The 14,365-nt window shown below is 41.2% G+C and overlaps 1 protein-coding gene across 6 annotated transcripts in view; it reads right to left on the bottom strand.

Annotated features, from left to right (window-relative positions):
• Positions 1–14,365, bottom strand: part of itsn1 (intersectin 1 (SH3 domain protein)) — a 331,858-nt gene that overhangs the window by 204,267 nt on the left and 113,226 nt on the right. For 5 of the 6 annotated variants that reach the window (XM_039743834.1, XM_039743833.1, XM_039743832.1 and 2 more), the window contains one exon: positions 12,746–12,922. The exons of the other annotated variant lie outside the window; for it this stretch is intronic. In XM_039743834.1, coding sequence (XP_039599768.1) covers positions 12,746–12,922 — 177 coding nt within the window. The remainder of the gene's footprint in view (positions 1–12,745; positions 12,923–14,365) is intronic. 6 annotated transcript variants of the gene reach the window in all.

Here is a 14,365-nt window from a genome sequence, read left to right on the forward strand (position 1 = left end):
CAACTCGATCTGAATTGTGCGATCACATTGGAAAAAATATATCTTTTCAAGTTCTATTTAGTCCATATGTGTCAAACTAAAGGCCCGCAGGCCACATCCGGCCCGCGAGATCATTTTATATATTATTGTTATTAATGGTCCAGGGATATAAAGCGCTGGTAACACAATAAACTACAGATCCCATAATGCAGCGCTTCAGCTGCCTTGCCGAACACTTACCGCTAATCAAGTCTAGCTTATGATGCTGCAAGTTATTGCGAAGCTAGCCCACACGATGCCAAAGAGAAAAGGTAATTCTGAACATACAGCCTTTAAAAACCGATGGGAGGCTGAGTATATGTTTACTGACATTGCCGGTAAACCCGTGTGTCTCATTTGTGGAGCTAATGTGGCTGTAATTACAGAATTTAATCTAAGACGGCACTATGAGACAAAACATCAAGATAACCTGAAAGACCTGAATGCAATGCACAAGATACAGAAAGCAGAAGAGTTAAAGAAGAATCTGACACTTCAGCAGACGTTTTTACCCGTGCAAAATCACAAAGTGATTTCAAGTGAAGCTACTTTTATGGGAGACACAAATGCACCAGTGCAACTTGCCCCATTTTCCCTGTTGTCAAGTAATGTTGAACCAAGTCGGCACAACGGTGTTCCCAAATACGCACTTTGTTGATAAACTGAGCGCACTGCGCACTGAGTTCGCACGGCGCTTTGGTGACTTTGAAGAACAAAAAAAGAATTTTGAGTTGTTTTGCAACCCATTTGCCGTTGATGTGGAAGCTGCACCTGTGTAGATTCAGATGAAGGTGATTGTGCTGCAGTGTAATGGCACACTGAAGACAAAGTACGATACTGCACGGCCCGCACAGTTTATTCACTCCATTCCCGCAGAAATGCTCCAGCTCCGTCTACATGCGGCTCGAACCTTGTGCATGTTTGGTAGCACATATCTGTGTGAAAAGCTCTTCTCAGTCATGAAGACTAACAAAACACAACACAGCAGTCGCCTCACTTATGAGCTCCTGCAGTCCATCCTGAGAATCTCCAAAACACAGAACCTCACACCAAACAAACGAACTTGTTGCCAAAAAAAGATGCCAGGCGTCCAGCTCTGATAAAATGACATAAGAGCAAAGACAACTGAATGATTTGATTTGTTATTGCTGAAAAGAACAAATTTTATTTATATTTCCAGGTTTTGTTATGCAGCATGTTCATATTTGAATTTGTATAATTTTGACAGGATATATTTTTATGGAGAGCAAAATCTTTTGGGATATTTAAAATTTAAGTTTATTTTTTATATAAAATTACATAAGAGTAAAGAAATTTGAATGTTTGTTCTTTTAACGTTTACTTTATTTCTAACTTGTATAATTTAGACAGGATATATTTTTATGGAGAGCAAAATATTATAAGTTACTTAAGGTTTGAGTTGATTTATTCCGGAATAATATTCTGTCAACTAAATAAAAATTCCTTCTATTTAAAATTTAAATAGAACTTGAACAGATACGATAGTTCATAATATCCAGGCAGACTTGCACGTAAGAGCGGGAGTCATCCGTTTTAACAAGCAGCGTATTGCACTGATACGAAATAGCCTTACCATTTAATTATTTAGGAATGGATAAATAAATTAAGATTTTGTACAAATAATGTTTTTCATTTTTCTTCCTTCATGGATTCTGGCACCCCCAGCAACAGTTGCTCGCACCTCAAACACTGAATATATATTGGGGTCCCCGGCCGGGACGCCCAGGAGGACCAGAGGAGGGCTTGTGCCTCCTCCAGACCGCGAGGGGGCGTCCGCCCTGGTTATGTTGGGGGCCTCAGGTACAGGGCTTGGAAGCCCAGCCCTGTAGGGACCCGTGGCCACCGCCAGGCAGTACCCCGATGCCGGAATATCCCGTGTGGTCGAGGGCTTGTGCCTTCTCCAGACCGTGAGGGGGCGTCCGCCATGGTTATGTGGGGGGCCTCGGGTAAAGGGCTTGGAAGCCCGGCCCTGTAGGGACCCGTGGCCACCGGCAGGCGGCACCTCGGTGCCTGAGGAACCCTGGGGAGGAGAAGACAGGAGACACCCGGACGGCTTCCGGGTGCACAGCCGGCACTTTCGCCATACAGGGGTGTGTCCAAGAGGGAGTGCCAGGAAGCAGCTGGAGCCCATCCGGGTTCCCATATAAAGGGGCCGCCTCCCTCCAGTCAGCAGTGGATATCGGGTGGAAGAGGACAGAGCTGGAGAGAGGACGGGAGGCGGTCGAAAGAGAGGCACAGTGACTCAGAGTGTGGCCTGGACTTTGGGGAATCTGTGCAAGAGGCACTGGGGTTTGTGTGCACGTTAAACTTGTAAATAATAGATAGTATTGTAAATAAACGGTGTGTGGTGGAACTATGCTGTCCGTCTGTCTGTGTCCAGTGTCCCAGTCCACAATATATATGTGTGTGTGTGTGTATGTATATATGTATATATATATATACACATATATATATACACACACATATATATGACAGCAACACTCATCACTCACAACAGTGACAAAACAATTACATTGACAATCATGTTACGTTATTTTCAAAATGTTTCCTTTTCTTTTTCATTACTTCTTTAACACACTACTTCTCCGCTGCGAGTATTTTGCTAGTATCTAAATAAATGTAAAGGACTGATAAGGCTGCACTAAGTGTAACATTATCAATGCAGATTTTTATTTTATTTTCAATATACAATTTAAAAACACAATGGAAAACATAAAAAAGTATCTTAACTAGGACTTTAATAATTTAAATCAACAGTCACAGCCAATGGATAACAATTAAAAATGTATAGACACATATTTATATATTCATACTAGTGGGCTCCACCCTCTGCTCGCTTTGCTCGGCCCAACCCCAATTTTGGTTTTCCGGATATACAATTACTACATCTCTTTCTCGCAGGACGTATAACGCTTCTCGCATTGTGAAGGGGGTGCGGCTGAACACACGCTAAAGCGATGCTGTTGAATCATCTGCTGTCTTTCTGTTGCTGGTGAGCTGCCTGCTCTGCTTGTCTCGCTGCCCGATCATTTCAAAGCCTGTACAGCAGTAGTCCTTTTGCCACTTCGTGTCTCTGGAGCTCGCGTTGCGATGGGGGGGTCAGGGTGGCTGATCGCACGCTTAGCAGAAGCGGTCGGATCATCTGCTGGCTTTCTGTTGCTGGTCAGCTGCATGTTTTGCTTGTCATTGTTTTAAAAGCTGGGAGCACATAAAGCGTGTCTGCCAAAAGCAATCCAATAACCGCTAGGTTAGATGTCCATGGACTTGTTTTAAAATGATGTCTCACATATTGGTGTAAAAACAATACTTGTCCTTCATTTCCAGGCCCCGGGTGTGGTTAAATCTCTTTCTCGCATAACATAACACGCTGCTCACGTTGTATGGGAGGGGGCGACTGAACGCATGCTAAGGAGATGCCGTCAGATCATCTGCTGTCGCGCTGCCCGTTGATCATTTCAAAGTCTGTACAGTAGCAGTCGTTTAGCCACTTCGTGTCTCTGCTGCTCACGTTGTGAGGGGGGGTGGGGGTGATATCAGGGTGATTGAATGGACGCTAAGGAGAAGCAGTGGGATCCTTTGCTGGCTTTCTGTTGCTGGGGAGCTGCGTGTTTTGCTAGTCCCTTGTCGTCGTTTTAAGAGCTGGGAGCACATGAAGCGTGTCTGCCAAAAGCAATCCAATAACTGCTAGGTTAGATGTCCATGGATGGTATGTGGATGGTTAGGGTGGCTGAACGCACGCAAGGAGAAGCGGTTGGATCATCTGCTGGCGAGCAGCATTTTTTGCTTGCCGCTTGTCATTGTTTTAAGAGCTGGGAGCAAGTTAAAGTGTCTCTCGTGGGACTTCAACTTGTCTTCCGAGAAGATCTTGTCTCGTCTCCCTCCCCAAGTTTTTTTTATAATAGACTAGAGGGCTTTGGTCCCTGCTCGCTTCACTCGCCAGCTCCCGTGTTTGGTTTTCTAGAAACACACTTAAGATTTTGTTTTTCCTTGAATTGTTGCTGTTTCATTAGTTTCACTTTTATTTCAGAACATCAAAAACAATATTTGGAATCTTTCAAGTTCCAACATGCTGAATCTTTTAAATGAGATCCGTGAGACATGTGTTTAATGACTTTGTACCATAATTCAGGATAGGTTTCTCTGTTTGGAATTTCAGCACAGACAAAATGATCTACATCATCAGCAGTTAATAATTTTTTTTGCAAAGTAACCAATAAATGCATGTGAGGTAAACCCCTTTCTTGAAATTCTTTGACTTAAACTTCAAAGCCGTACAATATTTACATACTTCAGACATATCACCTTTGTCCATATATTCAATCTACAGTATATTTGCCTTTTCGTTATTTCTCCAAGTAATAATTTCTCCATCCTTCCACTAATGCGAGGTTTACTTTCTTTGTTTTGACACTTTCATTTTTTTCTGCTTTCATATTCTTTACCTTTCTCTGCATGTGTATTGTGCCATCGTTTTTTTTTTTGAGCCTTTCGAATTCCGCTGCTTTCATAATCTCTAACCTACTCTGCATGTGTATAGCGGCAATGTTTTTGAACGTCTTTATGAAGTTATACTTTGTTTTTTACTCTTTGTCTTTTAATTCCGAGTCCAATATGATGTGCTTTTTTTCCCACAATTCCACTTATTCAGGGTTGATTATTACTTTCCTTATTTTCTCAATTTGCACCTAGATTATTCTTTTTTGCATTTTTTTCTCTCCAATGCTTTTGAGTCTCTTTTCTCTGCGCTGCTCTTTCTTCTTGCTTAGTCATCAACGTTTTATCTATAACTATTGTCCTTATACGCCTTATATGCGCTGAGAGCCCTGGATCTGTATGTGCTCAAAGCCTTGACACGACTGAGTGTTTTGCTGCCCGTGGTCTTATTCGATACTGATTGTAAGTACGACGTGCCTTGCAAGAATCTCATGTTCTACGTCCCCCGAAAGACGGTCCTGGGTCAATCTCTTTCGTCTCGTGGGTCTTTTAAGTGTCTTCAGTTATTTTCACGTGAAGATCACGTCTCGTCTACCTAATGTTTCTCTCCCAGAATTTTTTTTTATAATAGAGAGATATAAGTATGCAAGTATACACAAATTGAGTGTATGCCCCGATGAAAAACAAGTATCCTATATATGTTTCATAAATTAATAAAATTAAACAGCATCAAGTTGTCAATTTTGTTTCTAACTAAATAAATAGAAATAATGCAAAACAATTGTTTCTAAATAGTGATTACCTAAACCCTCTGGTGACAAATGCCTAATTTTTATATGGAATAGTGCATTACCATAACATGCTATTCTCAAACCTATCCTCATAATAGTTCATGGATACAAGAGGTTGTGGTTTATTCCAGCACAACTGAATGTTATGTCCTTTTAGGAATGGCTTTCTTACTGCCACTTGCTCTGTCAAACTTTCAGCACAAAGTCTCCTCTTCACAGTAGAAACTGAAACTTGCTTTTTCTAACCACCGTTAAGCAATTTTTGACACTGTTGTGCAGTGAGGCGTCTATCACGCAACCTGGTGACCCTCAGAAACTTGTCTTCTGATTGGGATGAGTTTGGGTCTGCCAGATCTCTTCCTATCAGAGTTTCTTCAGATTTCCATTTGCCTTTAGATTATGTATTACATCTTACTGACACTTTGATCGTTTTTGCAATATTTGTTAAGGAAAGTCCTATACTTCTAAGGTTAATAAAGCTCTGTCCGATTTAATTGGTATGTAGGTGGATAGGTAGATAGATACTTTATTAATCCCCAAGGGGAAATTCACATTCTCCAGCAGCAGCATACTAATAAAAACAATATTAATTAAAGAGCAATAAAAGCGCAGTGCAAGTTAAAAATAATGCAAGCTGGAGAGTGCAAGGCAGGTATAACAGTCTAAAATCTTGTATAGTGTTAACGTTTAACCCCCAAGGTGGAACTGAACAGTCGCATAGTGTGGGGGAGGAACGATCTCCTCAGTTTGTCAGTGGAGCAGGACAGTGACAGCAATCTGTTGCTGAAGCTGTTCCTCTCTGTCTGGAGAGGATGCTGTTCAGTGGATGCATTGGATTCTTCATGATTAACAGGAGCCTGCTCAGCACCTGTCGCTCTGCCACAGATGTCAAACTGTCCAGCTCCGTGCCTACAATAGAGCCTGCCTTCCTCACCAGTTTGTCCAGGCATGGGGCGTCCCTCTTCTCTATGCTGCTTAACCAGCACACCACCGCATAGAAGAGGGTCCTTGCCACAACCGTCTGATAGAACATCTGCAGTATCTTACTGCAGATGTTGAAGGACGCCAGCCTTCTAAGGAAGTATAGTCGGCTCTGTCCTCTCTTGCACAGAGCATCAGTATTGGCAGTCCAGTCCAATTTATCATCCAGCTGCACTCCCAGGTATTTACAGGTCTCTCTGCACACAGTCATCTCTGATAATCACAGGGTCCGGGAGGGTCCTGGGCCTCCTAAAATCCGCCACCAGCTCCTTGGTTTTGCTGGTGTTCAGGAGTAGGTGGTTTGAGTCACACCATTTAACAAAGTCCTTGATTAGGTTCCTATACTCCTCCTCCTGCCCATGCCTGATGCAGCCCACAATAGCAGTGTCGTCAGCGAACTTTAGCATGTGGCAGGACTCCGAGTTCTTTTGGAAGTAGTGCTGGGATGTATACCATTTCATACCAAAAACCATTTATTTTTGTTATGATATGGATTTTTCTTATACCGGAACACCGGATTAAGTAGCCTAAACAACGTTCAGAACATGGCACAGCGGGAAACTATTTAAGGGGGGACCTTTTTAACTGCTGCACCACTAAACAGGCATGCGACGGAGTACGTGTGTTAGTGGAAGCATTGAGCAGTGAAAATGGACAGGGAACATTCCTAAACGGAAGCTGTAGCAGACAATAAAGTTGAACATGATGACACAGAAGAACTTTTGATGAAAAAAGGTACAGTGTCTGTTGTCTGAAGATACTTTGGTTTTGAAAGTTCAGATATGGACCATTATGTACTACTGAATAATACTGCAAGCCAAGTTGTACTTGTTTTATTTTTTTTCCAATACTGTGCAAATGTACCTGGTTACTGTGTAATAGTGTGATGATGCCAGTCCCCTACAGACTCCCTCTTCCCACATGGGAGTCTGTTGAACCAACACCGTCGATAGTTATGACCGAGATGAGCTGAGAAATCTCACTGAAGCCAGGGTATGGTGGAAAGTGCTAAAATGCTTTTCTTAAAAGTGGTCAAAAGTAAAACCAAAAAAGTGTCCATTATGCAGTGTTCAGAAAAATACAGTACCCAAATAAATAACAAATCCATAAAACCAGTGAAACATGTGGATAAAATCTATAATAAATAAATCTGTTAAAATAGAAGTTAAAATGCAGTCTCTCTCCTTGCCCGATCGCAGCACGCCACCTTCTGTCTCCACGGCTCATCCTTTACGGGCGTTGCTGGCAGAGCCTTTGCAGCACAAACTCCTTTCTGCCAACTCCTGACCGTCCGAGGTCGGCACACCTCCTATCTTCCCTTCATGCTCACTCAGTCGCTCCTCAGATCCATTGGGAGGTCTTACGTTTTGCTCGCCCCACTCTACACGTTTAGTCAGTGGGATGAACCAGCCCCCAGATTGCCTCAGCCTGCGCTCCCTCACGGAGCCCCAGCTCATGCTGCGTTCACCTTCCTGGTGTCTGTATCATCTCCCATGACTGCCTTTTCCCTTCTTTAACCTCCTTGTGTTCTATCTTTTCTTTTTTGCTTCCCATTATCCTGCCGCCCCATAAATATACATCTCCGTGGGAGCAGCACCTTATTCACACACCGCAGTAAGCCAATGAAGCAATAGAGAATGATTGGGTGCGACTCGCCCCATTCACCTCATCAACTCCCCGCGGTTGTACAATCACTTTTTGAAGTAATAGCATTATTACAGGAAGTTGCAGTATTTATTTTATTGCTATTATTTATCAGTTTAAATATTATGCAGTTTAATGATGGTAAAGTTGTTTAAAAAGTCACTTGAACGTGTTAACATTAACAGAAAGTGTAGTTGGTTTACAAAAAATATTTACTATTTATTCCTTTTCTAAGACATGTTCAGTGCAATACAACTTTTTACAACCACCTCTGGATATTTTACTAAGTCTAAATGCCCCTTTGGATGGTTGACAATCTGTTGTCAAAATTTTAGTTTAAGTTGTTTGCAAAATTTGTTCAATAAAAAGGTTCTATATTTTGACTGCAACTGTCATGCAATGTGATTCCTTCTCTTCATAAGTGCCCCCTTGAAAATTATCACTTTATGGGGGCCATGCAAACCTTTATTAATACTTTTGTGCACATTAAAATGTTTTTTTGTACAATGTACAATTCTCATAGCCAGTTTACTGCAGTAATTGAAGTGGAAAATGTGGTTAACTCATGCATGGGGAAAAAAAATACAGCTGAATACCGTGAAACTGGTACAATTTTGAAAAATACCGTGATATAGAATTTTGGTCATACCGCCCAGCACTAACTGGAAGTCCGATGTGTACAGGCTGAACAGGACCGGAGAAAGCACAGTCCCCTGTGGTGCTCCTGTGCAGCTAACCACAATGTCAGACCTGCAGTTCCCGAGACGCACATACTGAGGTCTGTCTGCAAGATAGTCCACGATCCATGCCACCAGGTATAAATCTACTCCAATCTGTCAGCTTGTCCCTAAGAAGCAAGGTTTGGATGGTGTTGAAGGTGCTAAAGAAGTCCAGAAACATAATTCTTACAGTACCAATGCCTCTGTCCAAGTGGAAGAGGGTGCGGTGTAGCATATACAGTAGATGATGGCATACTCTGCTACCACCTTCTCCTGGTATGCGAAGTGCAGAGGGTCGAGGGTGTGGCGGACCTGTGGCCTCAGGTGGTGAAGCAGCAGCCGCTCCATGTTCTTCATCACATGTGATGTCAGAAAGGCCGGAAGTCATTCAGCTAACCAGGCCGTGATCCCTTTGGGACTGGGGTGATGCAAGATGTTTTCCAAAGCCTCGGGACTCTCCCCTGTTCCTGACTCAGGTTGAAGATGCACTGTAGAGGACTCCCCAGCTCCAACACACAGGCCTTCAGCAGTCGTGGTGATACTCTATCTGGACCCATTGCTTTGCTGGCATGAAGTCTCATCAGCTCTCTGCTTACCTGGGCTGCTGTAATTGTGGGTGGGGGGGAAACTCTCTCATATGCTGGTATCAGCAGAAGGATGGGTGGAGGATGCAGTACTCTGAGGTGAGAGTGGGTTAGAGTGGCCAAACCTGTTAAAGAAGTTGTTAATCAGTTTATGCTCTCTCCATGTCTCTCTCGATAGTGGCACCCCGCTTTGAGCTACAGCTAGTGACGTTCTTCATCCCATCCTACACTTTTCATGCTGTTATTCTGCAACTTCTGCACCAGCTTTCTCCTGTACTGCTCTTTCACCTCCCTGGGTTGGACTCGGAGTTACTTCTGCACGTGCTTGAGCTCATACTGATCACCACATTTAAAAGCCATTTTCTTCTGGTTCAAAAGGCCCTTGATGTCACTTGTAATCCATGGCTTGTTGTTAGCATAGCAGCGTACTGTTCTTAATGGAACTACAATGTCCATACAGAAGTTGATGTAGTCCAGGGGTGCCCACAATTTTTCGGCTTGTAAGCTACTTTTAAAATGACCAGGTCAAAATGATCTACCTACATTAAAAATGCTATATTATATAAATAAAACATATATATATACACATATATATATATATATATATATATATATATATATATATATATATATAAATAAAATATATATACATATATAAGTTATAATCATCAAAATTGAAAGAAGCATTTGAAATACATCATTCTGTGTGTAATGAATGAATCTAATATACAAGTTTCACTTTTTGAATGGAATTAATGAAAAATGAACTTTGTCATGATATTCTAATTTTATGACCAGCACCTGTACTGTATTTACACATGTACCAAGTGCACATTTTTTCCCGAAAATTAGTATTAGAAAATCAGGTGCGCGTCATATACGATGAAATGTAATTCTGTAATGTTGACTTCTTCTGCTTGGGCTCGCTTGCTCTCTCTCTCTCTCTCTCTCTCGCACACTCCCTCTCTCTTGCTCGCTCACTCGCAGAGCTCTCTCTCTCTCTCTCTTGCTCGCTCACTCGCAGAGCTCTCTCTCTCTCTTGCTCGCTCACTCGCAGAGCTCTCTCTCTCTCTCTTGCTCGCTCACTCGCAGAGCTCTCTCTCTCTCTCTTGCTCGCTCACTTGCAGAGCTCTCTCTCTCTCTCTCTTGCTCGCTCACTCGCAGAGCTCTCTCTCAATAAACGCTTCCTATACAATCACAATGCGCGTCGTACATGAGGCAAAACTTTTTTCGCGATTTTCTTTGTAAAAATTAAGAGTGCGCATCTTACAAGAGCAAATACAGTGTGTGTATATATATATGTGTGCACACACACACACATACATACACTGAGTATTATAGGTGGGTACTAACGAGTTACATTTACTTCAGAAGTACAATTTTTTTTTTTTATGTTACTAAGACTAGTTTTACTGCACCATACTTTTTACTTTTACTTGAGTACATTTGTGAAGAAGAAATGCTACTCTTACTCTGCTACATTGGGCAACACTTGAACCATTACTTTTTTCCATTAGTTTCCAAAAGTCTGACAGACAATTTTCAATCTGCTCTGTGTAGTGTATGCTGTCAAGATGCGCACATGCCTTCCATTGCTTCTCCAGCTCTGACACGAGGTTTTGGATGTTCCCCAAATCAAGACACTGCAGCTTTGAGGACAGATGTTGCATGTTTTGTTTGAAAAGCATTAACTGAGCTAATCATATTGACCATGGTTTTCTCTTTTTCTTGCAGCTGTAAATTAAGCTCATTCAACATGTCGGTCAGATCTAGTGGCCATTGATAGTTATTAAGTTGCTTGTATTCTGCATGTTTAATGACAAGGAGAAACTCCTTTTTCTCCAGCCAGGGGGCTTGAAACTTCAGCAGGAATTTCTCCCTAGCCATCTGCCTCAACAAAGGCATCTTTAATCAACTCTCCATCTTGGAAGGACTTCTTATGCTTAATGATCAAGTGACTCACCCGTAACGATGCTTCGCTGTGTCTGCCTTTGCTATTGAATTCAGCTGAGTGAAACATGACGGCTCTCCGATTAACTGCAATTTTAGTTACCTCTCCTTTCTCTTTCTCAGATGACTTTTTGGAAGGAAGTCAGTTTCGTAGTTTTTATGAACCGTTTGAAAGTGCCCTTGCACATTTTCCTTCTTTGGAATAGCAATGATAGATTGACAGATCAGACAAAACGCACTTCGATTGTGACATTGTGAGAGAAAAAAATCCTCTTCCAATTCCACATCCAGCCCATAACCAGCAATTTTTTTTTTAATCCTTTTTTTAGTCGATATAAATTGGAAGGCTAACTAGATCACTTAGATAGCTGGAGTTTTGCAGTAGCTCATGTGTTTGATTGTGTGTGCGGGATGACCAGTGTGTTAGAAGAAAAAGACATTTCAGACTGGGCCTCCCTGTATGTCAATCAAGTGGCAACATTTAAAAAAAATTTTTTTGAACGCAACGCAATCCACTTGCACTACCTTTACGATCTACCAGTCGATCGTCATTGACGTATTAGGCATCCCGATGTAGTCAGTAGTGCAGTCAACAACCTCCTCAATGTTCTCAGTATATGATCCCTGCTGGATATCCCAGTCCGTAGTTCCAAAGCAGTCTGAGAGCCTGCTGTGCCTCAGGGGATCACTTCCTGAATGCGTATGTGGTTTTAGGTAGCTCCGTCACTCTTAGTTTGTAGTGAAGCTGAAGCAGAATCAGGTTATGATCTGCTTTCCCAAGCGCAGGCAGTGGGGTGGCACTGTATGAGTCTTTAACATTTGCATACAATAGGTCAATAGTCCTATTTCCCCGGGTGTTACAATCCACATAGTGGGAGAAGGAAGGTAATGTTTTGTCCAGCATCACAAGGTTAAAGTCTGCAGAGATTAGCACAAGCGCCTCGGGGTGCTGTGTTTGTAGTTTAGCAACAACGGCATGGATGATGTCACCCGCTATCTCCGCGTCCGCCCGAGGAGGGATGTAAACAATAACAACAATGACGTGTCCAAACTCTCTGGGCAAGTAGTAGGGACGCAGACTTATGGCGAACAGTTTGATGTCCTTGCAGCAAGTGGAGATTTTGACGTTTACATGACCAGGGTTGCACCTTGCCATTATCACTAGCACTTACAACTCTCTGTAATATTGTCTAAGTAGTACTTCAGAGGGTCTAGTAACACAGTCTGTTCCAACTTTGTTTTAAGATAGAGGGTTTTTAAGTAATCAACAGAAATAGGGACACCTGTGCAAATTGCTTGTTTCAACTTGCAAGGCTTAATTTACTTTACTTGGGGAAGAACATCTGTAGTTTATAGCCTATTAGTTGTTCCCTGAAGAAGGTTCATTTTTAATATTCTGAAATTTCCTTTTTTCAGTTTTTGCTAACCTAAATTTTAAATTTTAACCTCTGACAGTTTACTACTTACCTTATCACCATTTTTGGACATTTACTGGATTTCAACTGATTAAATCTGAAGAAAAACTGAGATGTTCTAAAACTTTTGACCAGTATTGTATAAAAAAAGCACTCAAAGTTATATATGGGGGAAGGAATTCACTTACATGAATGAGTAAAGCCAGGAAGAGGCTGGATCATTGCAGGGGTTCCATTAGCCATTGGTTGCACTGCTGGGGCAACAGAGGTCACAAGAGGTGGGGACATTCCAACTACTGGTAAAGGAGCCATTGGCACCGGGGCTACTGAAGTCATTCCTGGCATAGCAGTAATGGCACCCATACCTTAACAAACAAAGTGAAAAATTCTGAAATTACCATATCTAGTGGACAAAAAAAATGACTAAAAAAAATAAGAACAGAAATTTTTTGATAGTCATATTATTAAAGTAAAACAAGAAACAAAAAATGTTTTTTTTTTATTTAATAGTGTAAAGTGCAAGTTCACACAAAAGCATTTTTAAAGGCAAATTACTTTATAATATTATCTGAAAAGAAACACGTTTTGAGGAAATGTATCCGGTATTTATAAGATATCAATTTCCTGCCATTGAAGGAAAAATAAGTATCAATGCCATTTCCCTAAAAATGAAACAAGGCAAAATAGCTTCTTAATTCTTGTTGGATCGTAGAAACTAAAAGAAATATGCGGTGATAATACGAACACATTTATGAGGCAATTCCAATAATGCACAAATAATACAATATTAATATTACCAGACGCATGTACAATGTAAGGATAAATATGTAATACACAGACCAATATGGTTAGAATGAAATATGAAAATGGTAAATACACTATTAATTTACTTATGTGATCAGTAGACAAAGAAATAAATATTTTCATTTTTAGAATTTTTATATTTGTTCTAAAACTCTAGTAAATGCAAAATCCAATATTATATAAATAATAGAGCAAGAAAAAGAGAAACATAGCCTGTGGGTTGGGTCAGTCCAATAAAGAATATTTCTAGAATGTAGAAGAAACATTTAAATTAAGACAAATCACTGCGTCCTACCAAAATGAATTTTAAGAAATTCCTAAACAATCTTTCTCGTGAAGGTCTGAATATACAGTTTTTAGCTTTTAATACTAGAATTAACATTCAGAGATCGAGGAAGGAAGCATATAGATCCCTGAAGCTAAATCTTACACTTACACTCCGCATCAATAATAACAAATTGCCTTAATAATAGCTAAATTCTGTAGTTCAGCACCTTATTGAGAATCTGACTACTGAGTTACTATCTGAGGACAGAACTACCCTTTTAAATTCTGACTATATACTTCCTCCTTTCTTAAAGTGTGCAGCATGAATATTTGCTATGAAGAGCTTTAGTTATTTTTATACGGTCCTGTTCAATCTATATACATCAGACTTCCAATATGACTCGGAGTCCTGCCATGTGCAAATGTTCGCTGATGACACTGCTATTGTGGGCTGCATCAGGATTGGGCAGGAGGAGTAGTACAGAAAGTTAATCAAAGACTTTGTTAAATGGTGCGACTCAAACCACTTACATCTTAACACCAGCAAGACCAAGGAGCTGGTGGTGGATTTTAGGAGGCCTAGGCCCCTCATGGACCCTGTGATCATCAGAGGTGACTGTGTGCAGAGGGTGCAGACCTTTAAATATCTGGGAGTGCAGCTGGATGACAAATTGGACTGGACTGCCAATACTGATGCTCTATGTAAGAAAGGTCAGAGCAGACTATACTTTCTGAGA

The sequence above is a fragment of the Polypterus senegalus genome, chromosome 2 (assembly GCF_016835505.1).
Source record: "Polypterus senegalus isolate Bchr_013 chromosome 2, ASM1683550v1, whole genome shotgun sequence".
Taxonomy (NCBI): Eukaryota; Metazoa; Chordata; class Cladistia; order Polypteriformes; family Polypteridae; genus Polypterus; species Polypterus senegalus.